The following is a 27,853-nucleotide window of genomic DNA, read 5'->3' on the forward strand; positions in this document are numbered from 1 at the left end:
TCGACTCCCGTGGTGATTCGAACAATACGCGCTAAGTTCACAGTCCATTCGGAAAAGTATTGAGTCCCCTTCACTTTGCCCACATGTAAATAAGTATTTATTTATTTTTTCTTTGCAAACATAAAAAAAAACTGTTTTCACATTGTCATTATGGGGTATTGTGTGTATATTAATGAGAGGAGTACATAATTTAATTAATTTGAGAATAAGGCTGTAACGTAACAAAATGTAGAAAAGGTGAAAGGGTCTGAACACTTTCCGAAGGCACTTGTATGCAGAAGGAAGTGGCTTATAAACTGTACATTACTCAACTGGACATTGTGTTTGTGCGCGAATGGGGTCTGATTCTTGATGTGCCCCTGGTTGTCCTAAGAATTGTGCCATCTGGTTTGCTTAATAGAAGGAATTAGATTTATAGCATTTACTTAAACTTTTGATACTTAAGTACTTTTAAAACCAGATACTTGTAGACTTTTACTAAAGCAATATTTTACTGGGTGACTTTCACTTTCACTTTAGTCATTATCATCAAGGTTTCTTTACTTTAATTCAAGTATGACAAATGACTACTTTTTCCACCTCTGGACATATACTCTCTCTGGATCTGCACATCTTTGTTGTGTCACAATATTATATCCTACATTATGCAAAAGTAACAACTTTTAATCAGATATAGCTGAAGATGCAGACAAGTGTACAAGTCATTGATGTGTAATTCCTTCCACAATTCACAGTCACTTTGCGATGCCAACCATTAGGTATTTACCAACCAGAATTACAATTCATCTTTGTTTTTGAACCTAAATCATTGATGGTGCCGGCAGTTGTTCTTCAGAAACATGGATTTCCAAAGCCAACATGATCTTGGAGTGCCTTGATCTCATGAAGAACTGCCTCTTTCTGTAGGTTCAACTGTGAAATAAAAGTAAATGACTTCATTAAATGCATATACATATCAATAACATTGTTTTGAAACAATTCAGAGAGGAACAACCTTCAGGGCGTATTTGTAGGACTGCTCTGCCTCAAGTCTTCTGCCCGTCTGAAACACACAACCACACACACTTGAGGGTTAATACACATGGATTTCACCTGAACTCTTTGTTTGTGTCAAAAACCCCAGTACACGGCCCTAAAGGAGCCAATTCTCTTCTGGCCTCCTTCTGCACACTATATACTGTACTGTGTATATACTATAGCACTCAGTCCCACATAACAAGATGTAACAACAGAGATCCTTTCATTCAATATGTAATTCTATGGTGGTGACATCATAAGGTTTGGATCATAGAAACACAATCCTTAGAAAGGGTTTGAAACCTCGAGCTCTGGCAATCTGGCTGGCAAATATTGACTTGAATGGGGAGGACCGTTTTATGGATTCTATTTCTATGGACTGGACGCTCACCTGCAAACAAACTAGAGACAGGTATCCCCACACCTCCGCGTTCCCGTTGTTCAGGATGTTGGCCTCTGTCAGTGCATCCTCTGCTTCAGTCAGCTCCCCTAGCTGTGGGCGGGTGGGCGGGCGGGCACACACACACACACACACACAAAGAAGGTATTCCTAACTGGCCTGGTTAAATAAAAGGTTAAATAAATAATAAAAATGCATACACACACAAATGTATCCTTCATACATAAAAAAAAAGAGCGGTATCATTTCTAGAGGAGCTGGGGTAGAGTAGATATGGTATTTTTTACCCGGTAACAGGCGATCCCTAGTCCCAGCCAGGTGAGGCAGGAGGGGGAGCTCTTGCAGGCACGCAGGTAAGTTGTTTTCGCCCTCTGAAACTTAAGTGTCAATACATAAAGTGTTAATTTCAATCATGTTGGCACACATCGGTAGGTAGGAGCTGGAGACACACCTAATTGGTGGACGAGGTGCAGAGTCAAACTAACAGACCAAAAACAATGATTCTCACACACTCCTAGTGACTCTTAATTACAGGGAGTTAATTACAGTTGGTAACTTTAATATTTTTTTAATAATGTATTGTTCAGTTTCCACCAAACAACTACCAACTCCTGAATATTCCCCAGTAGTAAATACATGGTTCTCAGGTCCCAGGTGGTGTGTGTGACCCCCACCCCCTGTCCATCTCACCTCCCCTTCCTGCAGGTAGATGGATCCCAGGCGCAGGTAGATGGGGTGTGTGTCTGTGGCATCCGTCACAAAGTCCAGGGTCCTCTCGTAACACTCCTGGGCCTTCCCAAACTCCCCAGTCAGATGGTGTATGTGCCCAAACAACGCCCATACATCTGGGTCCTATACATGGCCAGAATACACACATCTGGGTCCCTATACGTGTCCAGAACACACACATCTGGGTCCTATACCTGTCCAGAACACATACATCTGGGACGCTATACGTGTCCAGAACACACACATCTGGGTCCTATACATGGCCAGAATACACACATCTGGGTCCTATACGTGTCCAGAACACACACATCTGGGTCCCTATACGTGTCCAGAACACACACATCTGGGTACCTATACGTGTCCAGAACACACACATCTGGGTCCTATACCTGTCCAGAACACATACATCTGGGTCCCTATACCTGTCCAGAACACATACATCTGGGTCCCTATACGTGTCCAGAACACACACATCTGGGTCCCTATACGTGTCCAGAACACACACATCTGGGTCCCTATACGTGTCCAGAACACACATCTGGGCCCTATACATGTCCAGAATATACAATATAGCAATCAGGTCCTGTATAGATCACTTAGTTAGAGCATGGTTTTAATAACACCGAGGTTGTGGGTTCAATTCCTGCAGGGATCACACTAATATGTTAGACATTTGTTTCCTGTATGGAATAATATATAAACCATTTAGAAGCATCAGATTATCATCAGATTGCTGCAAAACCAATTTCCTTTGCAACAATAAAGTTGAAAGTTGAACTTGAAGGGCCAGCTTCTCAGACACAGATTCAGCCTAGTTCTGAACTAACAAGCTCTTTCAATTGAGAATCACCATTGAGAATGCTTTTTACTCCTGGACCAGGCTTATTTTGTGTCTGGGAATTGGGCTGGAAATGTCTGTTGGCTCTACCTGAAAGCTGTCGTTGAGCGCCTCCTTCAGGCTGGACTCGGCGCTGCCGTACTCTGCCCTGAGCAGCTGCAGGCGGGCCAGGGCCAGGTGGTAGGAGCTGCTCAGACCCCCCCCTGGACACAAGAGCTCCTGGGCCAGCGCTCTCTGGGCCATCTGTGGACAAAGGGTCAGAATTGGACAAGATTAGAAACATATGCACAAAAAACCACATGGATCACCGTGCAGAGTCTCTTTTTTATCATCTACCATCTGTAGCAAACACAGGACACAGAGGGAAGGCTGACAAATATGTGTCTGGAGTGATGCACAGATCTCGTATCAGAATATTGGACAAATTAAAGAGTGATAAGCATGAAGACAGTGTGAGAGAGATACTATTATACAGAGCTATAGTAGCTTACCAGTCTGACATACTGTATGTGTTTTTCACTCATTATCTTCTGTTGGATTGGGCCATAGTTTAGTGTATACACATCCATAGTCTTCTATACAGCATGTGTGTCTAGTAGTGTGTGTGTGTGTGTGTGTGTGTGTGTGTGTGTGTGCTCATGTTGCTGACCTGTAGTGCGTTGTTCTGCAGCAGGAACTGCACTGTCTCCATATAGATGGTGGTGTTTAGTCTGGTGGGGGTTGCTAGGTGTCGCATGGCACTAGGTTCAGCCTCAGCACCTCCCTTGTATCCCTCCCCAGGCTTGTTGCCCTGGCAGCTCTGAGACCCGGTCACCACACTGGTTTCTGTGTCTCCATCCACGTCTACAGCCAACAAAAGTAGATCACAGAAATGAGTTTGACCTCTTGCACAACAACACCTCACACTCACAAAGCATGGTCTTGGTTGAACAAGGCTGACAAAACATCTAGTCTCAGACAGGGTGGCACCACCGTACGATGCTTGATTTGTCGCTCGGGCTAACCAGCTAGCGATACTGCATCTGCTACACTTCAGTGCTCACCTGGCTCGATGGTGAAAGACTCACAGTTCGCCACCTCCTGCTCCTCCTCCCCCAGGTCTGGTGACTCCACCCTTGTCTCCACTCTGCAGGGTGGGGTGACCACCAGGGCTGCCCTCTGCTGCTTGGTGGCCTCCAGGAAGGCCATCTCTGTCTGGATGGAGTTCTCCTGGCCCTCATAGAACAGGCCTGACCAGTGACCACAGATAATATGGTCACCACCATTGGATGGGATATTTTTTGGAACTGACTCCCAATTGATTCCAAATTGAAGAATTAGAATCGACACCAATACTTCTAAAGTCAAACAGCTCTATTGCAACATATTATTCTAGTATCGTAACACCGTATAAACTATTACTAAAGTATTATGGCGTGTCCTTGTTTCTTTGTATTGAATTCTTGGGATTAGATGATGTTCGCTGACAAATTAAAGAAAGAGGTGTCTGTTTGTGTTTGTGATTAATAGAGGCGTTTCCATCCTGGTCCTAGATCACATTGTGCTGTAGAGCCAACCCTAGTGTTGTTGTTACAAACATACAGTATCTGGGACCAGGCTAGCATCTCCCTCCCGGGCTCTCATCTCTTACCAAACAGAGTCCAGGCCACCACATTGGCCGGGTCCACACACGTGGCTCCTTCAAAGAATGTCTCTGCCTCCTCAAGGCGTCCACCCATCTCTGCCAGGATACCACACATAAGCAAACTGCAGACAGACAGAGAATATCATTCAGTTAGACTCTGTAATTCATTTATTTACTCATAAAAGAAAAATACATCAAATAATGAAATCAAATTGTGCAGGGGTGAAACCCCCCAGAAACGGCTTGTAGCAGGGCCCTCATCCCATGAGAGGTATACATGCAAATGACAAGTTCCTGGTTTCACTGGGTGTAAGTTTTAAGTATGGACCTCTATTCCCCTGGTCTGTTTAAACCAGACTGAACGCTGAACCAGGTTACTATCCCCTCCCTTATTACCTGGGCAGGTGTGTTTGCTCCATGGACACAGCGTAGTGGAAGCACTCCTCAGCCTTCTGGTAGTCAGCCGTCAGCATGTACAACACCCCGTAGTCAAACCAGTGGGCTGGGTCGCTACGGTCACGAGTCAGCTGCTACAGGGGGAGAACCATCACAAACAAACCAAGCTCACTAACGGGGTTAGAACATCTCTTTCTGAACTAAAACCATACTTAGAAATGCCCGTTGTTATGATGTTTAACCCTCCCGTCACAACTAAAGGTCCAATGGTTGAAAATATTCAATTGTTTTGTCACAGGCACTCTAGTGACTGCAGCACAAGGTGTGTGGTGCAGACAGACAGTGTGTAACTACTCCGAATGTGATTAAAATGAGTGCTTCAGCACTTCGCCTTTCCCAAAATGATCCCCTCCAACACTGTTACCTCCTGGTAGTACTCGGCAGCTAGCTGGTAGTCCCCGTTGAGCTGGGCCTCCTTGGCAAAGTGGATGAGCTGGGCACAGTCCACCAGGGGGCGAGGCTGAGTCTCCTGGGCATCCACTGACAACGTCTGGGGAGAGAAGAAGGACAAGGCAGTTAGGTATTTTTTTTGTACATTTTGTGGACACAAACGATTGCACATAATGAATATATTTCACCAAATATAGCATGTTACAAACAGAGCCCCATAAGGGATAGTTATGAACACCCAACCCTCGGCAACACAGTGACCAGGGGCTGGTTTCAAATATGGACTTTTTTGGTATAGAGGAACTACGTCACTGTCTATGTCAAAAAAACAACACATCTGGGGACTCTCCGAACAAATCACAAGGCAGCCATGCCAGAACGTCACGATTCAAAACCAAAGTTTACAGGCAAAACCTGTGCAGTGGTTTTAGTTAAGATAGATAATGCAAACTAGCCATTTGTGAAATGCACACAATAACCTCTGTGATCTCTATCCTGCTAGCTACTATTTAGTATTTCATTAAAGCGGATAAAGTGGTGACGCAGGCAGTGACGTAGTTCCTCTATACCAAGAGGCCATCATTGAAACCAGATCCTAGTCACTGTTTTTGCCTGTGGTCGGTCGGGTTTACGAGACTACATAAGGGAAGAACAGAATAGGTTGAAATCCATGGAAAGAAAGAACTGGTCATGGAAATGTATGTATGGTGGGACTGGGAAGGGTGAGCAAGGGTGTGTGTCTTGCCTTGTTGAGGGCGACGTGCATCTCGTCCACCAGGAACACATAGAGCTGGCTGAGGAAGGCCTGCAGCTGCTCAGGATCTGAGAAGGCCTCGGTCCGCAGCATCTTCTCCCTCACGATACGCACCACAGAGTACTGGCCATGACATGGTAGCAAAAACATCACCACAGAGTACTGGCCATGACATTGTAGCAAAAACATCACCACAGAGTACTGGCCATGACATGGTAGCAAAAACATCACCACAGAGTACAGGCCCTGACATGGTAGCATAAACATCACCACAGATTTACAGTTGAAGTTGGAAGTTTAGATACACCTTAGGCAAATACATTTAAACTCAGGTTTTCACAATTCCTGACATTTAATCCTAAGAAAAAATCAGTCTTAGGTCAGTTAGGATCACCACTTAATTTTAAGAATGTGAAATGTCAGAATAATAGAGAGAATTATTTATTTCAGCTTTTATTTCTTTCATCACGTTCCCAGTGGGTCAGAAGTTTACATACACTCAATTAGTATTTGGTAGCATTGCCTTTAAATTGTTTAACTTGGGTCAAACGTTTCAGGTAGCCTTCCACAAGCTTCACACAATAAGTTGGGTGAATTTTGGCCCATTCCTCCAAACAGAGCTGGTGTAACTGAGTCAGGTATGTAGGCCTCCTTGCTCGCACATGATTTTTCAGCTCTGCCCACAAATTTTCTATAGGATTGAGGTCAGGGCTTTGTGATGGCCACTCCGATACCTTGACTTTGTTGTCCTTAAGCTATTTTGCTACAACTTTGAAAGTATACTTGGGGTCATTGTCCATTTGGAAGACCCATTTGCGAGCAAGCTTTAATTTCCTGACTGATGTCTTGAAATGTTGCTTCAATATATCCACATCATTTTCCTGCCTCATGATGCCATCTATTTTGTAAAGTTCACCAGTCCCTCCTGCAGCAAAGCACCCCCACAACATGATGCTGCCACCCCCGTGCTTCACTTTTGGGATGGTGTTCTTCGGCTCGCAATCCTCTCCCCTTTTCCTCCAAACATAACGATGGTCATTATGGCCAAACAGTTCTATTTTTGTTTCATCAGACTAGAGGACATTTCTCCAAAAAGTACAATCTTTGTCCCCATGTGCAGTTGCAAACCACAGTCTGGCTTTTTTTATGGCAGTTTTGGAGCAGTGGCTTCTTCCTTGCTGAGCGGCCTTTCAGGTTATGTTGATTTAGGACTTGTTTTACTGTGGATATAGATACTGTTGTTATTCTAACTTCTGCGATGCATATAAGGCCCTCCCCCGCTCTCCTTTCGGAAAAGCTGACCACGACTCCATTTTGTTGCTTCCAGCCTACAGACAGAGACTTAAACAAGAAGCTCCTGTGCTCAGGTCTGTTCAACGCTGGTCCAAACAATCTGATTCCACGCTTCAAGACTGCTTCGATCACGTGGATTGGGATATGTTCCGCATTGCGTCCAACAACAACATTGACAAATATGCTGATTCGGTGAGCGAATTCGTTAGAACGTGCATTGGAGATGTTATACCCACAGCGTCTATTAAAACCTTCCCAAACCAGAAACCATGGATTGATGGCAGCATTCGCTCGAAACTGAAAGCGCGAACCACTGCTTTTAACCAGGGCAAGGTGACCGGAAACATGACCGAATACAAACAGTGTAGCTATTCCCTCCGCAAGGAAATCAAACAAGCTAAGCGTCAGTATAGAGACAAAGTAGAGTCGCAATTCACAGGCTCAGACACAAGAGGTATGTGGCAGGGTCTACAGTCAATCACTACGGTGGTAGGCTTGATTACCAACAACGACGAGACGGCCTACAGGGAGGAGGTGAGGGCCCTCAGAGTGTGGTGTCAGGAAAATAACCTCACACTCAACGTCAACAAAACAAAGGAGATAATTGTGGACTTCAGGAAACAGCAGAGGGAGCACCCCACTATCCACATCGATGGGACAGTAAGTTTTAAGTTCCCTTGGCATACACATCACGGACAAACTGAATTGGTCCACCCACACACATGGCAGCAGCGCCTCTTCAACCTCAGGAGGCTGAAGAAATTTGGCTTGTCACCAAAAGCACTCACAAACTTCTACAGATGCACAATCGAGAGCAACCTGTCGGGCTGTATCACTGCCTGGTACGGCAACTGCTCCACCCACAACCGTAAGGCTCTCCAGAGGGTAGTGAGGTCTGCACAACGCATCACCGGGGGCAAACTACCTGCCCTCCAGGACACCTACACCACCCGATGTCACAGGAAGGCCATAAAGATCATCAAGGACAACAACCACCCGAGCCACTGCCTGTTCACCCCGCTATCATCCAGAAGGCGAGGTCAGTACAGGTGCATCAAAACAGGGACCGAGAGACTGAAAAACAGCTTCTATCTCAAGGACATCAGACTGTTAAACAGCCACCACTAACATTGAGTGGCTGCTGCCAACACACTGACTCAACTCCAGCCACTTTAATAATGGAAATTGACAGAAATGTATGTAAGAAAATGTATCACTAGCCACTTTAAACTATGCCACTTATATGTTTACATACCCTACATTACTCACCTCATATGTATATACTGTGCTCCATCTACTGCATCTTGCCTATGCCATTCTGTACCATCACTCATTCATATATCTTTATGTACATATTCTTTATCCCTTTACACTTGTGTGTATAAGGTAGTAGTTGTGGAATTGTTTGGTTAGATTACTCGTTGGTTATTACTGCATTGTCGGAACTAGAAGCACAAGCATTTTGCTACACTCACATTAACATCTGTTAACCATGTGTATGTGACAAATAAAATAGGATTTGATTTGATTGATTTGATTACTTTTGTACCTGTTTCCGCCAGCATCTTCACAAGGTCCTTTGCTGTTGTTCTGGGATTGATTTGCACTTTTCGCACCAAAGTACGTTCATCTCTAGGAGACAGAACGCGTCTTCTTCCTGAGCGGTATGATGGCTGCGTGGTCCCATGGTGTTTATACTTACGTACTATTGTTTGTACAGATGAATGTGGTACCTTCAGGCGTTTGGAAATTGCTCCCAAGGATGAACCAGACTTGTGGAGGTCTACAATTCTTTTTCTGAAGTCTTGGCTGATTTCTTTTGATTTTCCCATGATGTCAAGCAAAGAGGCACTGAGTTTGAAGGTAGGCCTTGGAGTACATCCACAGGTATACCTACAATTGACTCAAATGATGTCAATTAGCCTACCAGAAGCTTCTAAAGCCATGACATCATTTTCTGGAATTTTCCGAGCTGTTTAAAGGCACAGTCAACTTAGTGTATGTAAACTTCTGTCCCAGTAGAATTGTGATACAGTGAATTATAAGTGAAATAATCTGTCTGTAAACAATTGTTGGAAAAATTACTTGTGTCATGCACAAAGTAGATGTCCTAACCGACTTGCCAAAACTATAGTTTGTTAACAAGACATTTGTGGAGTGGTTGAAAAACTATTTTTAATGACTCCAACCTAAGTGTATGTAAACTTCTGACTTCAACTGTATATTGTTAGTCTTATTATACATCCCACTTCTGATATTCTATGAAAAACTATTGTTTATGAATAACATACCAGGGGAAACATATGTATCAGACAGCATTGAATTGTCTTCTCAAAAAGACTTGAAAAGGGACAACAGAGCTAGGCTGGTCCAACTTGGAAAGACAGCGCAAACAGATCTGGGATCAGGATATTTGGGATCCAATTGATCTTTCACTAAATCTATAATACATTGTAAGGAACCGACCTCAGATGAGAAGAACAAGCAGACTGGCTTGTTAACCAGAATTTAGGAGATAAGCACCAGCTGGCCACTGGTTAGCCCCGACCCCGCTGTCCAAAAGCAGTTATTGAGCACTCATGCAACTGTCATTCTCAACAATATCCTTTACCCACTCCCCTAACCCGGATCATACTCATTAGTGTACACCATAGCAAAAGGTTTTGCAACGAAAAACAAAAACAACTGTTGCTTAAGTTCAGGTAGTCTCTCCCTGTTTCAGTCATTTTTTTTGGTGCCTAATGAATGCGACCCAGCCCTTTCTCACCTTAATCTGCTCCTTGAAAGCAAAGTACTTCCCAGAATAGTTGAGTTCTCCCAGGAGCTTGGTCTTGCGCTGCTCCTGGCTGGTTGGGTCCAGAGGCTTCTCTCCAGGCAGGAAGGCAGGCCCGAACAGCTGCTGGTACTGCTCCAACACCTGGCCTGCCACACTGGCTATCTGGGCCTGGTACTCCTGCACAGCCTGGTACAGCAGGATAGAAGGAAGGAAGTAGGGAAGCAAGGAAGGAAGCAAAGCCGCAAGGAAGGAAGGGATATGTAAGGCTAAAAATAGACTTGTTTTCAAACAATTATGACATTTGGTAACAATTTACATTTCCCAGAGCCCGTTATAAGGTTAAGTGTGACGTTGGTTTGGGATGTGCTGGACCGCAGGAGACAGCAGCTATCATCACTGGAAACCACTGGCATTTTATGCCTCTACACAAGTCTAGATTATGGCCACAAGATGGCAATCACTCAGAGTGAATGTAATGATTGAGGGAAGTGCAATCATTAGACCACATTTTTGGATTGCGTTTGTGGAATGTGTGTGTGTGTGTGTGTGGTGGTTTACTCTCTCTGCTCCAGCAGGTCTGCGAGGCAAAGGAGCTCTAGGAGGTATCAGCTCCATCACCCTTTCAACAGAAATGCAGAGAAACAGTAGTAAACCATAAAACAATGTTACAACAACATTACTAGGATATTGCTACAACGTTACTACAACTGCTACTACAACATCTATTCAAACAAACCATCCCTTTTTCTTCCCATTCCAATCTATATTACTGCAGTACTTCCACTCAATTACTTCAGACTTACATGTTAATCTTTAAGGCCCTTCCACATGTTTAATTAAAGTTGAACAAACGTCACGTTACCTTTTGGCTAACTCTTCCGGTGACCTCTTTGGCACCAGCGACTTCTCAAGAGCGATTTCAATGATGATGTAGGTTCTGGAATCTGCATACATCTAAGTTCAAGGTTCAAGTTCATTTGCCACATGCAATAGATACACTGGAAATGGTACACAGAAGATTGGTGCTGTTTATTGAGGGTGGCAGGTATCCTAGCAGTTAAGAGCATTGGGCCAGTAACGGAAAGGTCGCTGGTTCGACTATGTGAAAAATCTGTTGATGTGCCCTTGAGCAAGGCACTTACTCGAATTGCTCCTGTAAGTCTCTCTGGATAAGAGAGAGTCTGCTAAATGACTACATTGTAAATGTATACACGACCCCTATATTTGACATTGTTTAATGGTTCACAGAACCCCAACTCACCTGACCCTCTGTGTTCACTTGTTGCTGCTGTTCAGTTTCAACCAGCGTCACACTATCAGTGCCAATGGGTGCTGACTTCCCCTGTGTCCCGGGCTGAAATAAAACAAATCACTATGTCCTTCTCTCTCACCAATCAAGGCAAACAAACAAAGCATATTTCTCTTCTAGTTCACTCTTTAAAAGTTAGAATATTGCCATGAGACATTGCAAAAAGACGAAGTTGGAAATACACAATAGCAAACAACCTGCATGTTTCAACCATGCTACAGTTCAGAACAGTTATCAAACAGTTATTTTCTGGTTGGATGTGGGCATGTGTAGGCAACACTTCTAGACAACACTTGTGTATGAACCATGAATGAGAGGTTGTTGTTTGTGGATCGATTCATGTACTTGTTTGTACCTGTCCATGCTTGTGTGTGTGTATGTATGTCTACTTTGTGTGTGTGCATCCGTGGGCATGCACACACTGGTGGAGGCACATGTGTGTGTGGGTGCATGCCTGTGTGTAAGAGCCTGTTATTTGTCTGGCCATAACAGATGCTTAGTTGGTGGGGAGGCTGTGTATGTGTGTGTGTATGTTTACGTGTATATATGTGTGCGTACGCACATGAGTGTGTGTGTGTGTTCGTTGCTCCTTCTGCTGCTGGGCACAGGGGGGGGCTGTAGCGACGGGCCAGATGAGCTAACAGCTAACGAGATGATTCACCGCTCTCTGACGACGCTGGCAAGCTGCTGCCATTAAGGCTAATTGCTTTGGGAAGCGCTCCTGTTGCTGCCGACCCACAACTCAATCATAGAGGAAATCAGGGTCTCTGATCTAAGATGCTCTGTGGGAGACTGCAGCTGGCCTATCAACAGGATGTCACTGAATGCTATTGAGACCTTTTACAAAGAAGTCATATCCTAGCTCTATCGCAATTTGTTTTTCTTTGATTCCTTGCATCCTATCTCCTTGCCTCCTACTTAACCATATTGGAGGAGAAGGTCAAGGGTCCCTCCCATCTCACCTTGTTCTCCAATGTGTTCTGAGAAAGAGGCGAGGAGAGAGGGTGCTAGGCATCAAGGAAAGATTAATTGAGAAAGAGCCACTGTCTGAGACACAGAGCCCCATCGTGGTCAAAAAGGCAGTAAGTCAGTCGCTTACCCTTTTGGGCGGTTCCTTGGTGTCCTTCCCGCCCTTGTGACCGCCGTCAAACATCTTACTAGGGACCGCCTTGCAGGAGCCTACGGAGGAGGGGGCCCTACCTCGGCCCTGGGTGGCCGGAGCCCTGATACTCTCTCTCAGAACACTGATGTTTCTCTTAGCCTGTCAAACACAATACATGGGTCGTGTTCATTAGGGCATACCGTAATAAAACATTTTGCAACGGTAAACGAAAATGATGGTACTTATTGGACCAAGTCCATAGTCGTCCCTCCTGTTTCAGTCCGTTTGTCACCTTATGAACATGACCCGGGTCACACATAATAACACCAGATAATCACTCAGCAGGGGGTGGTTTGATTCTATGTTGCCAGGGTAATGCAAAAACTCAAGTTCAGCACCGCAGGGGTACAGTAAGAGCATTAGAGCACATCACAGGAGGTTGGTGGCACCTTAATTGGGGAGGACTGGCTTGTGGTAATGGCTGGAGCAGAATCAGTGGAATGGTATCAAATACATAAAACACATGGTTTGATGCCATTCCATTTATTTACTCTGTTCCAGCCATTATTATGAGCCATCCTCCCCTCAGCAGCCCCCATTAACAATCCAAAGTATGGCACAACAAGCCAATTGGCAATGAGCAAAAACCATCTCCGCAGGGATACAGCGCTGCACAGCTGTGAAATACTAGAAGATGTGTCAAATGTGTGTTGTGGTTAACAGATGTATCTCATATTTCCACATTTGTTCATGTACAAGCTAAGAGTCCTTAGAAACCTAATAGTTATGAGATGTACTGTGCAAACACAAACAATTTGTTTTAAGATTGTAATAACATGGACCATCAAGTGTTTTGATTCTCTATTTTAGGACACTTGAGGGTATCATAGAAAACATTTTAAGGGCAAAAAAGTGTTCTAACTACATAGGAAATGTACAAAAACAAACCAAAACAACTGTCCTCAGCAAAATGATACTTTAAACAAAACTCCAATAGACAGAGAAAGCAACAAGGACACGAAATCTGGACAACTGCTGTGTCTCAGAATGAATTAGTCAACATGGCTGCCTCTGTTCTGCAAGTCTGTTTCATTTCCCCAATCATATCACAGTCTCTCTCAAACACACAGACACACACCGAAAGCGGTTCTGTAATAAGTGTGTCAAATTAGTATTGACCGTTCCTCCACACCTGCCACTGCAAGACTATCTCACCTTAGTCTTGCGATACCAAACCTGTCAAACCATATTCTTATCTCCCCCCCCCCTTTTTTCTTCACAATTTTGTGATTACGATCTTGTCTCATCGCTGCAACTCCCCAACGGGCTCAGGAGAGGTGAAGGTCGAGTCATGCGTCCTCCAAGACCTACCAAACTGCGCTTAATACCTGCTCGCTTAACCCAGAAGCCAGCTGCACCAATGTGTCAGTGGAAACACCATTTAACTGACAACCGAAATCAGCCTGCAGAAGCCCGGCTCGCCATAAGGTGTCGCAATAGAGCGCGATGAGCCAAGTAAAGCCCCCCGGCCAAACCCTCCCCTAACCCGGACGACACTGGGCCAACTTTGCGCCGCCCTATTGGACTCCCGGTCACGGCCGGTAATGAGATCGAACCCCAGGCTGTAGTGATGTCGCAACACTGAGATGCAGTGCCTTAGACCGCTGCCACTTGGGAGGCCCCAACAACACCATATTCTAAAGAAACCTTGAATGGCTGTAGTCGAAGCTACTTTCACCTTGACCAGTAGGTCAGAGTCGTAGAAGGGGTAGAGCCGGTACGCTCCACGGACACGCCTCGCCCCGGGGTACAACAGGGGCGCCATGTCCACGTATGCCACTCCATGGAAGGAGAGTTGGGTCTCATCCTCACCCTGTTGAACAGACACACACACACACACAAAAAGGCAATTCAAAGAAACATTAGTAAGGATATTAACAATAATGGCCAAGAGTGATTTTATCAGATCCTGTATAGGAGAAATTCAGTGTCTTACTCCCTTGTCTTTGCCAGCCTTCCCTCCCTTAGTGGCTCCAACCTGTGGTGACCTCATGACTTCTACTGGCCACAGTCTGCTTTCTGCTATCCTACGGGTCAGACTGAGAGAGGAGGATAGAACATAGATAGAGAATTCAATAAAACGTTATTGTTCCTAAAGGGCAATTTAGTAGCAGCGCATTATATAGTCCAACTTTTTTCAATTCAATATTGAAAAACTTTGAGGATACTGTAGCTCTCTATTTATATTTGTTACAGATCAAATCCAAGATTTAAAGCAGGGCTCAATAGAAGCAGATTGTTGGCAGTGAGGTGGTGTATCTGTCTCACCAGGCTGCACCATCTGCATCCAGAAAGCAACGACGCTCTGTGTCCCAGCTCACTCTCTTCTTATTGGTCTCCGCTTCTTTCCGGAAATCCCTGTCCTGGAAAACACAGGAAGCGATGAGGGGAAGAGATCCATTGTCACGCCCTGACCTTAGTTATCTTTGTTTTCTTTAGTATTTTGGTTAGGTCAGGGTGTGACGAGGGTGGTTTGTTCGTTTTTGTATTGTCTAGGGGGTTTTATATTGTCTAGGGGTTTTTCTATGTCTAAGGTTTTTGCATCTCTAGGGGTTTTAGTAAGTCTAGGTGTTTATATGTCTATGGTTGCCTAAATTGGTTCTCAATCAGTGGCAGCTGTTTATCGTTGTCTCTGATTGGGGACCATATTTAGGTAGACATATTCCTTGGGTATTTTGTGGGTTCTTGGTCTATGTTTAGTTGCCTGTCTGCACTACGCATATTAGCACCATGGTTTGGTTTTTTGTTGTTTTGATAGTTTGTTCAGTGGTTTTTCTTTAATTAAAGAAGATGTACGCCTACCACTCTGCGCCTTGGTCACCTCTTTATGATGACCGTGACATCCATACATTACACAGAATGTATTGGTCAAACCACTGAGAGTGCAAACGATGACTCAATGACAATAATTGAAATAATGACATAACAATAAAAACATTTGATTCATTTGGTATTAAGGTGAGATTGTGCTGCAGTACTAGAGATGGTTATACCAACCATAATACCAGAGTACAAGTAGGCTAGAGTACCTCTATGCTGGTGAGATCCCCATCCTCCATCTCAATGGGCTCTCCCTCCATGGAGACACCAGGTATGAACTGAGCTCCAGGAGCCAACAGGGGACCCAGGGGCCACTTTCTGGGTCTTCCCATGGGTTCACTCTCCCCGCCCACCTTCAGCAGCCCATTGGAGAACATCAGCACCTGCTCTTTCTGGGGGAAACAAGAAATGTGTCAGGTACAAGTTAAATGTCATATGACATTAGGGATTGTGGGTTCATCTGTGTATGTGTATTGTATCCTTGAATTACTGTCAATAGTTCACAGTTGACAACATTTCCACAGTAAAAATGCTTTAGTGCATTAGTATGGGAATTGGTCTGTACTATTCCAGTGTGACTGTGAACTAACCTATAGAGTTGTCATTCTATTCAATAGCAAATATTTCACAAATGGCATGAAAAGAAGAGGAATTTCACTTTACTTCCTGTATTGACTGAATTTAAATGGAATTGGCTCCAACCCTGATGGCAACATAGGTCTCTTATCGCTCACCTCTGCAGTGAGGGGAACCTGCAGGGCAGCCACATAGCTGGAGAGAGAACCAGACCCAGAGACAGGGTTCCACACCTCCGGAACAGAGTAAGCTGTCTCCACAGTAACCTTCAGCAGGTTGGAGTCAGACAGCTGGACGCCGGATAGCAGAGGCTCGGGAACACAGACGGTCACGTCTAGAGATGGCTGGATGCCAGGCAGAGGAGGGAGATGTCAATTGCAAACAAACAGAGCATACATACATACATACATACATACATACATATTCACGTATGATATACATATACATACACAGTCACGTATGAACACACAGTCACACACACACAAAGTCTCTGGTGCTGGTTAGTTTGTACTCCTACTTTACAGCGGCCCTCCTGTGAGGCTGCCTCTGCAGGTGAGCCAGGAGTTGGATGAAGTAACACAGTGGAGAAGAAGCTGACCTGACCTATTGAGGGTGAGAGAGAGAGAGAGGAATACATTTACATTTCAAACATGAGTCACTTTTTGGGGGGGGGCCCTGGAAGGTATTAAGTTAGATGGATACTTGATTGGATCTAATGTGTTGGTCTCTCACCATGCAAGAGAGGTAGCAAGTCCACTATAGCTTGCCCTATAACTGCAGTCTTCTCCTCCTTCTGCTTCTTCTCCTTGGGAAGGACCTCAATCACTGTCACTAAATGACAACGACAACGACGGATTAATGTGATAAGCAACCGTGGATTAGTGAACAACTGGCTGAATGAGGGAGACAGGGTACAATGAGAATATGGATCAATCGTCAAGATAAATAGTGGCTTTAACATCTGAAACAGGCAGCACACATCATAACAATGGATTAGTTAGTAGTAGCTCACATATGACAGGTTTGTGTGCCATGTCATCTAATGTGTGGGCAGCATCTGAGCACTCAAAGCTGCAGGTGAAGTTGTAATCCACGCCCTGATCCACAGTAGCATCCATCTTCTGGGAATCTCCCAGGACGATGCCATTGAACTCAGCTCTCACATAGTTCAGGATGGACTCAGCCTTGTTGCCCCTCTGGAAGTGAAAAACCGCAACACCATTTTGTTAGGGTCTATTATAATATTAACGTTAGTTAGCTAGCAGAATTTGATCAATAGAGCTGTCACAGCTGGGGGTGCACATTTGACTCAACTGATAGTCATCAAACTCTTTATCAACTGAATCAGTTGTACTTCCTGAGCTAAGAAAACAACGTGCACAACTGTGGATTCCCAGAACCCAAGAATGTAAAACACCAAGTTAGCCATATATGCAACTGACCGATCTTATTCTACCAGTGCTATTAACGCAATGGAAACAGGAAAGGGATACAAGCTTACCAGGTTATTTCCACGAAGTACTGTTATTTTCACGAGTGTTGCTTTGTCTCCCACATCACGAAATTGTTCCATTCTGTTTTTGTAAATCAGAGTGAGTAAAAGTCAAATGTTTGTTGATTGTTCTGGAAAAACAAAAACTCCCCCTGCACTGCAGCAGGTGAATACATCAGCGTCCCCGTTTCCATAGTAGCGAGTCGGAATATCGCGAGAAGTGGGGTTGTTGTTGGTGGTGGAGGAGTGGCTAGCTAGTTGCTAGTGAGTCGCGTGTGCTATTTTTTACGTGAGTAATATGTATGTTGTCCAGTATTTAAAGGACTACATAGTATACGTTGTGTATGAACGACATACAATGTTGAATGGGTTTTGTCACAGTCGGTTGGACTTTGCAAATCTACTCTGTTTTGCCAGTTAGCTAACGTTAGCTAGCGTAACTTCCGATTTTTGCTTTCGCGGGTCAGTACAACAACAGCTTGCTAAAGTTGCATGCAGATGTTTGGCAAGTGTCACACTTTCTCAAAATGCTGTATTCAAATGTGTATGTGATGCATTTAAGTTTGCAGTGTGCCTATGCTTTCATTTAGCCATCGAGCTAGAGCAGGGGTGTATACACTAGGAACGAAACGGAGAGGGACCTACCTGAATGTGTCCAATATAGCATCTTGTTTTCGCTGTAAAAAGTGTTCCGATGCAAAGCGTGTTGGACTAATGATTACACCCCAGATATAGTAGCGCTGTTTTGTTTGCGCATGGTCACTGAACTGTAATCTATTGTGCATGACAGTGCCAGGCTGCCTGCATTATGTCACTGCTTAGCCTTGTGGATGAAGCCATCAAGTTGTGTAAAGTAGAGGAGACCAAGATAAACGAGAACATCCTTCAATACAGGGAGATACTGCGCTCTTTGTAAGTACAGTAAAACCTCCACGTCCATTGATATATGTTAAGCTAATGGTCTACAGTTGTTCTGTATGAGTAGGTAACTCGATAGGCCTGTGTTATAACATGCTTGCCATCTGATCATTCACCAGGAGACCACAGCAAGAAGACGGCAAGGAAATAGAACTGACAGATGATGTTGAAAAGGGTATTATGATGATCCTGTCTGCTATTTTCTCTGAAGCCCAGTGTACTAGTAGTAACTGGATATGGTAATGTTTTTAATATCTACATTGTCAGCATGTTTTTCTCTTTCTCTGTTTAGACCCAGATGTCCAACTGGAGGAGAGACGGGAGATGGAACTGCTGAATCGATTGCTGGAGAAGGCCCTCAGAGTTCGCGCTGGCACAGCACCCCAAAAAGACCCTCAGAACTGTCCAGGACCAAAGAAAGAACCAGTGGACACTACACAGGGCAAGGGAAGGGCTCTGACCCCAGGTGGCACCAAAGGGGATAAAAATGGCATTAAAACTACCTCCAAAAAGTATTCTGCCTCCCATCTCTCCTGGGGTGGAAGGGGGAGGATGGGTCACCCTGTAGGTCATTCAGGACAAGGCAGGGCAAGCATGATCAGAAGCTCTGTCCAGATGCAGAAACGATCTGTCGTGTCATCAAAGGGGTTTCCTCCCCAGTCCTCTGGGAAGGAAGTGAAGCAGGCTGGTCCTCCAGGTCCTGTGTCACATGATCAGGGTCAATCCCCACAGGCCTCATCAGCACATCATCAGGTTGAGGTGTCCCACAGGTCAGCTGCAGCCACTTCCTTCCAGCCCCCTAACTGGGACACGGTGTCTGTTTCACACATGGAGGGGATGCCAAAAACACATGTAATTTCACCTCCACAGAATGGGTAGGCTTCAAGACAACACTAGACCACTGCTTAGTGAACAAAGTATATGACAGTGTCAAATTCCTATTCCAGAAGCAACATAACCAATTAAAATGGAACATCCAAGTACCGTACTGATATCGTTAAGAAGTTGGCTAGAAGCAACTCAACGTTTGTGATATAATATGACTGTTGTGACAATAAGTAGTTTGAGTGTGGTTTAATGACACTGTACATGTTTGTGTTTTTGTGGCAGGGCTCCCACACAGTTAACTAAATGGATCAGTCTAAGGACCAAACAAAGCAGGTCAGCCAGTGAATCATATCTTTTGTGAAGGAAATGTCTGACCTATATCATCCTCCATGTAACATTTTCCATTCAGTGTTCTGTAATGCATACAGAATTTTCTCTAATGTATTATGTGCAAAAGGGTAAATTCCTTGTGCACCGCAGTGTGTCCAGGTGCTATGATTCTGGCAGGAACAGCTAGCTAGGTATCCAAAAGAAACGTCCAGAAAGTGATTGCTTTTTTGTTCTTCATATCTTTTGTATACTCCTTGATGTTGAGCTGTGTTTGTTTGGGGAACAAGAAGTAGGCTATACATGTATACCACAGGAGGTTGGTGGCACCTTAATTGGGGAGGACTGGCTTGTGGTAATGGCAGGAGCGGAATCAGTGGAATGGTATCAAATACATCAAACACGTGGTTTGATTCCATTCACTCTGTTCCAGCCATTATTATGAGCTGTTCTCCCCTCTGCAGCCTCCACTGATGTGTATACTGTTGTAATGGACATTCATTTGACCCTTTCACCCCCTCAGGTTATGGGACAAAGTCCTGGCTCTACAATCCAAACCTGTGGCGGAGAGGAGTCACTTCACAGAGAGAGTGAAAGCCAATGTATTCTTCCTCAGATGAACTGAACGTTTACCACCCACCTGATTTAATGCACCCTCATGCTTACATTTAGACATTAATGAGTAGTTAAATAGTGTTATAATAGTATATCTTATTTGTGACATGGGACCTGCAGAGATATCAATTGTTAATTTTAACGAGTATAAACTCGTTACTAATTCTCTCACTCCCACTCGTTCACACAGCCTACGTGAGAGAAATTAGCACGGCATCAAATTCAGTGTCTACCAGCGTTTCTCAAAATAACACACCAGATTTTAGGATTCACACACAGAAAATGAAATGTGTGTGTGTTTGTGTGTCTTCTAATATTATCTCAGAGTTTTGTCTGCTTGTTCTCCTTGACCCGTCCCCTTATGGGTCAGTTCTCCAGAGAGTGGCCAACCAGTGGCAGCCCGGCCGACACCGGGGCTCAGGTGGACAAACTGACACAGCTCTGCACGGATCTGAGTCATTGCTACCAGAGTGAGCGGCTGCTGACTGGCCAGACCTTCAGAACCTCTGGCACTGAGCCAGGTACCAGCCCAACCAGAGGAGATGCAGAAGGGGGGATGGAAGGAGGGATATGTAAGAAATAGGAAATGACAGAAGTGGAGGGATGGAAAACTGGTAGGAGATGACAGAAGTATGGGGGATGGAAAACTGGTAGGAGATGACAGAAGTATGGGGGATGGAAAACTGGTAGGAGATGACAGAAGTATGGGGGATGGAACACTGGTAGGAGATGACAGAAGTATGGGGGATGAGAACTGGTAGGAGATGACAGAAGTATGGGGGATGGAAAACTGGTAGGAGATGACAGAAGTATGGGGGATGGAAAACTGGTAGGAGATGACAGAAGTATGGGCGATGAGAAAACAAGAGTCTGGAAAGAAAAGCAATAGGGGGTGGAGAAGGGGTCCATTTATCCAAGAACTAAGGATTTAGTTCACTTAGAAATAAGAACGTTCAGTGTTCTTTTTCAGCTCATCACCCCTTAGTCCTCTGACCTCATTTACTGCTGAGCTTATTAATTCTGAAGCCATTAGCAATCATTTGACAGCTGTTTTTATGCTACAGATAACAATTAATTACAGTAACTTCTGAGTAATGTAAAGCAATTAGACACGGCAAAACCTTGTCATTTTTTATAGCACCATTACCAATACATTTGAGATCGATTCGCATTGCGCTTTCACTGCATTTGTTTAATTTCATGTCCAAATGCTGAAGAGAGTAATTCTTTGTCAATGTGTAATAATAATGCTTAGCTCATGTCTGTTATAGATACCGTGCATTCGGAAAGTATTCAGACCTCTTGACTTTTTCCACATTTTCTTACGTTACAGCCTTATTCTATGGATTAAATTGTTATTTCCCCCCTCAATCTATACACAATACCCTATAATGACAAAGCAAAAACAGGTTTTTAGAATGTTTTAGCAAATTTATTTAACAAAAAAAATGAAATATAACATTTACATAAGTATTCACACCCTTTACTCAGTGCTTTCTTGAAGCACCTTTGGCATTGATCACAGCCTCAAGTCTTCTTGGGTATAACGCTACAAGCTTGGCACACCTGTATTTGGGGAGTTTCTCCCATTCTTCTCTGCAGATCCTCTCAAGCTCTGCCAGGTTGGATGGGGAGCGTCTCTGCACAGCTATTTTCAGGTCTCTCCAGAGATGTTCGATTGGGTTAATTGTTTCTCATGGTCTGAGTCCTTTAGGTGCCTTTTGGCAAACTCCTAGCGCGCTATCATGTGCCTTTTACTGAGGAGTGGCTTCAGTCTGGCCACTCTACCATAAAGGCCTGAATGGTGGAGTGCTGCAGAGACGGTTGTCCTTCTGCAAGGTTCTCCCATCTCCAAAGAGGAGCTCTGTCAGTGACCATTGGGTTCTTGGTCACCTCCCTGACCAAGGCCCTTCTCCTCCGATTGCGCAGTGTGGCTGGGCGGCTAGCTCTAGGAAGAGTCTTGGTGGTTCCAAACTTCCATTTAAGAATGATGGAGGCCACTGTGTTCTTGGGGACCTTCAATGCTGCAGTAACTCTTTGGTACCCTTTCCCAGATGTGTGCCTCAACACAATCCTGTCTCAGAGCTCTACGGACAATTATTTTGACCTCATGGCTTGGTTTTTGCTCTGACATGTACTGTCAACTGTGGGACCTTTATATAGACAGGTGTGTGCTTTTCCAAACCATGTCTTATCAATTCAATTTAAACTATCAAAATAAAGAGAGTTGCACACTCCATGTGTAATCTCCCAGCAATTTAATGGGTATTTACCAATTTATTTTGATAGTTTATTCGCCGTTAGTCAGCACATCCACACAAACTATTATTCTGGGTGTGCGCCAGCTCATGTTTTTTATCATTCAATTGAATTTACGGCAGGTGGACTCCAATCAAATTGTAGAAATATCTCAAGGATGATCAATGGGAACGGGATGCGCCTGAACCCAATTTAGACTCTGATAGCAAAGGGTCTGAATTCTTATGTAAAGATAATTTGCCAAACATGTCTGAAAACCGTTTTTCGCTTTGTCGTTATGGGGTATTGTGTGTAGATTGATGAGGGAAAAATGTATTTAATCCATTTTAGAATAAGGCTGTACCGTAACAAAGTGGAAAAGGTTAAGGGGTCTGAATACTTTCCGAATGCACTGTACATTTATATTTATGGATGATGTTTTCCATGTTATTATGTGAAGCAACATGCCAGAAGAGGGAATATGAGTCCTTGCTGATGCTGGAAGGACTGGAGAAGATGGTGGCAGACCTCTGGAAACATGTTGGACAGCTGAGAAAAGGTACTAAATCTTGCTTCACTCTACACTCACGCACACACATCTCCACTCTCAATGTTTTTCACTGGCACAGAGTATAATCAAATGTCGAGAATTAGTTAGCATGTTAAAAATCTGTCTTGGAAAGTAGGCATATTACCCTCCAATGCTCCCTTTACTGACTTTTCCAGGGACTTCACTTGTAGTGAAATTGTGACCCTTTGCAATTGATTCACGCAGCAGAATGAGCCTATATAGCATCTCACAGTATGATGCAACATATTCTCCACGACCTTGAACCAATACAATTATAAGCTGAGCTCTCTTTTCCCCCCCTCACCAATCTCACTGTGACAGTGTGGTTCTGATGGGGGGGACTTTTATTTAGAATTGAGCGTTTTTAGTGCTCCCCAAGCCTCCAAGGTGACTGGCTAGGAGCCAGATTGTGACAGAATGTTACAGAACACTCACACACTATCCAGAGTCAAAGCCAGAGTCCCCACTTAAAATTGAGTTCGACTGGCTGCCTTGCTGGCCCCGGGCCTTCTCTAACACTCACAAAGAAATATCTCATTTGCATGTACTTAAGTATTCACATCCCTGAGTACCAATACTTTGTAGAAGCACCTTTGGCACAGATTTGTGGTGAAATATTTCAAATCAATGGAGAGAGACTTAGATTTCCTCATAACAATCCAACTTTATTATTCATTATTACAATAATGGAGCTGGTCAACAATAAACGCAGAAGTGATCACTGAGAACCCACCAGCAGATTTGGGTTACAGCTCTTTATAGCAAAGTACATCCTCCTCCTCTACACATCTGACAAACAGATGTGTAGAAATTATACAAAGATACATTGTGTAATCAAGTAACAGACACAAATGTCTGTTTCTGTCTCTAGGTAATTTACTGCTTGTTTATACAGAGTTATTTTCCCAGTTTCACACTCCTTAACACACAGATACTAATGCAACATGGATCACTGGGTACTCCTCACAATGTCTGAAGTTCGGTGTTCATCTGCGTGTGGGAGAGGAACTGGAGGGAGGGTTCACCTGGCCCTGGCAGACAGGCATTTCACAGACACTATTCATTCAATGGAATGCAGGCTGTAGGTTTTATCACCAAGGCATTTTAAATCAATTGCGTTAAGCCCCAGAGGCCCAACTCAATCACACAAACACAGATGAGAGAGTACTAATGCAACATATTATGTGACTTGTTAAGCAAATGTTTACTCCAGAATATATTTAGGCTTGCCATAACAAAGGGGTTGAATATTTATTGACTCAAAAGATATTTCAGATTATTATTATTTTTCATTTGTAAAAATTTTTCAATTTTTACATTATGGGGTATTGTGTATATAGGCCAGTGACAAATCTAAATGTCATCCATTTTAAATGGAGGCTGTAACATAACAAAATGTGTAAGAAGTCAAGGGGTGTGAATACCTTCTCTAGAACAATTATACAGTTCCTATCTTATCTATATTCTGGTATTCATTCTGAATGAACTGTATCATTCTTATAATTGATCTCTAATCTATATTCTGGTATTCATTCTGAAGGAACTGTATCATTCTTATAATTGATCTCTAATCTATATTCTGGTATTCATTCTGAAGGAACTGTATCATTCTTATAATTGATCTCTAATCTATATTCTGGTAGTCATTCTGAAGGAACTGTATCATTCTTATAATTGATCTCTAATCTACATTCTGGTATTCATTCTGAAGGAACTGTATCATTCTTATAATTGATCTCTAATCTACATTCTGGTAGTCAGATTATGATGCAGCATTTTATTTTGGGACAATTGAATGCAGTGTAAATGTCCAACAATAGAATGGTACAGTGACGTTTGTTGCAGCATTGTCTTGAGTCAACGGACAACAGTATGATGAGCAGATTCATTCTCAGGTCGCCATCCTCCAATGGAGAAATGTGCTCCCTGAGAGTCAATCTTCACGCGGACACACACTAACGAGCTAAATGAACCCCTCACTGTCTTGACTTACGGATAATGAAAATAGAAACCGTCAGTTACACCGGATTTATTCTGGTTTCCTTGGTCTCCTTTTGAGATTGTGTGACGGCGAGGCTCCTTCTCAGGTCCCCCTGTGTGAATGTGACGGCGAGGCTCCTTCTCAGGTCGCCCTGTATGAATGTGACTGTGAGGCTCCTTCTCAGGTCCCCCTGTGTGAATGTGACGGCGAGGCTCCTTCTCAGGTCCCCCTGTGTGAATGTGACGGTGAGGCTCCTTCTCAGGTCCCCCTGTGTGAATGTGACGGTGAGGCTCCTTCTCAGGTCCCCTTGTGTGAATGTGACGGTGAGGCTCCTTCTCAGGTCCCCCTGTGTGAATGTGACGGTGAGGCTCCTTCTCAGGTCCCCCTGTGTGAATGTGACGGTGAGGCTCCTTCTCAGGTCCCCCTGTGTGAATGTGACGGCGAGGCTCCTTCTCAGGTCCCCCTGTGTGAATGTGACGGCGAGGCTCCTTCTCAGGTCCCCCTGTGTGAATGTGACGGCGAGGCTCCTTCTCAGGTCCCCCTGTGTGAATGTGACGGTGAGGCTCCTTCTCAGGTCCCCCTGTGTGAATGTGACGGTGAGGCTCCTTCTCAGGTCCCCCTGTGTGAATGTGACGGTGAGGCTCCTTCTCAGGTCCCCCTGTGTGAATGTGACGGTGAGGCTCCTTCTCAGGTCCCCCTGTGTGAATGTGACTGTGAGGCTCCTTCTCAGGTCCCCCTGTGTGAATGTGAGGCTCCTTCTCAGGTCCCCCTGTGTGAATGTGACGGTGAGGCTCCTTCTCAGGTCCCCCTGTGTGAATGTGACGGTGAGGCTCCTTCTCAGGTCCCCCTGTGTGAATGTGACGGTGAGGCTCCTTCTCAGGTCCCCCTGTGTGAATGTGACGGTGAGGCTCCTTCTCAGGTCCCCCTGTGTGAATGTGACTGTGAGGCTCCTTCTCAGGTCCCCCTGTGTGAATGTGACGGGGAGGCTCCTTCTCAGGTCCCCCTGTGTGAATGTGACTGTGAGGCTCCTTCTCAGGTCCCCCTGTGTGAATGTGACTGTGAGGCTCCTTCTCAGGTCCCCCTGTGTGAATGTGACGGTGAGGCTCCTTCTCAGGTCCCCCTGTGTGAATGTGACGGTGAGGCTCCTTCTCAGGTCCCCCTGTGTGAATGTGACGGTGAGGCTCCTTCTCAGGTCCCCCTGTGTGAATGTGACGGTGAGGTTTTAAAGCCGTCAGTCAGTCCATCCTTGACGGCGCGTAATGCTTGGCTTGTCCCTGCTATTTAAAGCAGAGGGAGCAGCAAGCACACAGGAGGTGCAAGCGTTTTCGGCTTCGGTTGCTCACGCTCCTCTCACTCTAAAAATAATCACAATGTTTCTGACCAGAGCGGGAGGCATGGGATCGATGGAGGAGGCTGAAGGGGGAAGGAGAGGGCGCGTTCTGCCCCGTCAGGAGTAAGGGTGAGTGGGGTGACCTGAGTGGGGTGACCCCCTTGCCCCCCACCCTGACCTACACCAGCCAGGCAGAGCTCCAGGAGGTGGAGAGGCTGAGGTTGCGAGTGGAGCTGCTACAGCAGGAGGTGCACCTGCATCAGGTAGCGGCACATCGGTCTCATACACACACACACACACACACACACCTGTATCAGGTAAGAGGCACATCTGTCTCATACATACACACACACACACCTGTATCAGGTAGCGGCACATCTGTCTCATACCTGTATCAGGTAAGAGGCACATCTGTTTCATACATACACACACACACCTGTATCAGGTAAGAGGCACATCTGTCTCATACATACACACACACACACACCTGTATCAGGTAGCGGCACATCTGTCTCATACATACACACACACGTATCAGGTAAGAGGCACGTCTGTCTCATATATATATATATTAATTACACACACCTGCATCAGGTAAGAGGCACATCTCTCACACACCTGTATCAGGCAAGAGGCACATCTGTCTCATACACACACACACATACCTGCATCAAGTAAGAGGCACATCTGTCTCATACACACACACACACACCTGTATCAGGTAGCTAATAACACACCCTTTGCATATTTCTACCAAGAGCCATGCCATTACACACCTGTGCCATGTTAAAAGGAAAAAGTTGATTTCTCCACAAAGGTCAATACTGTGATTTTGCATCTGTGTGTATGTATGCATTAGTCACTTTTTTGGTGTGTGTTCTGTTTCTCTGACAGGCTCTCTCTGACACCATGGTCATGCCCTCCGCTCCTGGACTTCCTAACCCCGCCGCGCTCCGTGACATTTACTCCCTGCTTGGAGAGGGAGGGGTGATGTTTCCTACTCTGGTTCTGGACACAGAACCTGACTAAAGGAACAGGTCAAATGAACTGAACAGGCCAAATCACCTGGGTCATGTTTATTAGGGCACACAATGCAGCAGAAAACAAATGAAAGTTTCTAATTGAACAAGTCCAGGTAGCCTCTCCCTGTTTCATTCGGTGTTCTTCCATTTGGTGCCTAATGAACACGACCAAGAAAGACTATTGAAGAATAGACCAATGAATGGTATGTCTTAGGAGGGGACACAGAACAGAGGAAGAATGGAGAATCTTCTGAAAAGAGGCATTTTTGTGTGTTGGGAATGTCAATCTGTGTATTTATTTGGAGAGATTGAGCATTTTGGTTTTACATTGTTCCTTTTGAAAAATCTTGTAAGACTCCTATAATTAGATTAAATTATTCAAATTGA

General features: G+C 44.6%; 2 protein-coding genes across 7 annotated transcripts; one reads left to right on the top strand and one right to left on the bottom strand.

The window, feature by feature from the left end:
- Positions 1 to 80: 80 nt before the first annotated feature.
- cfap70 (cilia and flagella associated protein 70) lies at positions 81 to 18,519 on the bottom strand. Of its 2 annotated transcripts, XM_065010602.1 has the most exons (27): positions 18,282 to 18,519; positions 17,646 to 17,718; positions 17,157 to 17,340; positions 16,877 to 16,975; positions 16,662 to 16,747; positions 16,303 to 16,488; positions 15,778 to 15,960; positions 15,017 to 15,111; positions 14,685 to 14,787; positions 14,427 to 14,561; positions 12,686 to 12,847; positions 11,539 to 11,631; positions 11,140 to 11,231; positions 10,836 to 10,896; positions 10,269 to 10,463; positions 6,200 to 6,331; positions 5,429 to 5,554; positions 5,005 to 5,138; positions 4,615 to 4,730; positions 4,028 to 4,213; positions 3,634 to 3,827; positions 3,075 to 3,227; positions 2,108 to 2,269; positions 1,705 to 1,794; positions 1,409 to 1,510; positions 995 to 1,042; positions 81 to 912 (listed from the first exon to the last, which is right to left on the bottom strand). In XM_065010602.1, exons 1-27 carry the CDS (start codon positions 18,419 to 18,421, stop codon positions 832 to 834), a joined length of 3,411 nt encoding a protein of 1,136 aa, XP_064866674.1. In that variant the 5' UTR covers positions 18,422 to 18,519; the 3' UTR covers positions 81 to 831. The 2 variants fall into 2 exon arrangements, with proteins under 2 accessions (XP_064866674.1, XP_064866675.1); XM_065010603.1 differs by lacking the exon at positions 18,282 to 18,519 and having other exon boundaries at positions 17,646 to 17,828.
- Positions 17,841 to 27,853, top strand: LOC115117139 (tubulin epsilon and delta complex protein 2). Of its 5 annotated transcripts, none has more exons than XM_065010604.1 (10): positions 17,841 to 17,925; positions 18,427 to 18,548; positions 18,674 to 18,729; positions 18,847 to 19,429; positions 19,665 to 19,715; positions 20,233 to 20,311; positions 20,695 to 20,896; positions 23,023 to 23,121; positions 26,499 to 26,707; positions 27,339 to 27,853. In XM_065010604.1, the coding sequence occupies exons 2-10, from the start codon at positions 18,445 to 18,447 to the stop codon at positions 27,471 to 27,473; spliced, it is 1,518 nt and encodes a 505-aa protein (XP_064866676.1). In that variant the 5' UTR covers positions 17,841 to 17,925; positions 18,427 to 18,444; the 3' UTR covers positions 27,474 to 27,853. The 5 variants fall into 5 exon arrangements, with proteins under 5 accessions (XP_064866676.1, XP_064866680.1, XP_064866679.1 ...); XM_065010608.1 differs by having other exon boundaries at positions 18,847 to 19,324; XM_065010607.1 differs by having other exon boundaries at positions 17,842 to 17,925; positions 20,695 to 20,845.

This window comes from Oncorhynchus nerka, linkage group LG26, assembly GCF_034236695.1.
Source record: "Oncorhynchus nerka isolate Pitt River linkage group LG26, Oner_Uvic_2.0, whole genome shotgun sequence".
NCBI classification, from domain to species: domain Eukaryota; kingdom Metazoa; phylum Chordata; class Actinopteri; order Salmoniformes; family Salmonidae; genus Oncorhynchus; species Oncorhynchus nerka.

Bases quoted from the DNA above. Each gene is read 5' to 3' on its own strand.
- cfap70 (XM_065010602.1), bottom strand. From the start codon at position 18,421: ATGCACAATAGATTACAGTTCAGTGACCATGCGCAAACAAAACAGCGC. The intron at 15,961-16,302 runs GTGAGCGATAAG...TGTTTCCCCCAG, and splicing joins AGGTTCCCCTCACTGCAGAG to AAAGAGCAGGTGCTGATGTT. The intron at 3,228-3,633 runs GTCAGCAACATG...CTTTGTCCACAG, and splicing joins TGCAGAACAACGCACTACAG to ATGGCCCAGAGAGCGCTGGC.
- LOC115117139 (XM_065010604.1), top strand. From the start codon at position 18,445: ATGTCACTGCTTAGCCTTGTGGATGAAGCCATCAAGTTGTGTAAAGTA. The intron at 20,312-20,694 runs GTATTCTTCCTC...CTTATGGGTCAG, and splicing joins CAGAGAGAGTGAAAGCCAAT to TTCTCCAGAGAGTGGCCAAC. The intron at 20,897-23,022 runs GTAAGAAATAGG...TATTATGTGAAG, and splicing joins GGGGATGGAAGGAGGGATAT to CAACATGCCAGAAGAGGGAA.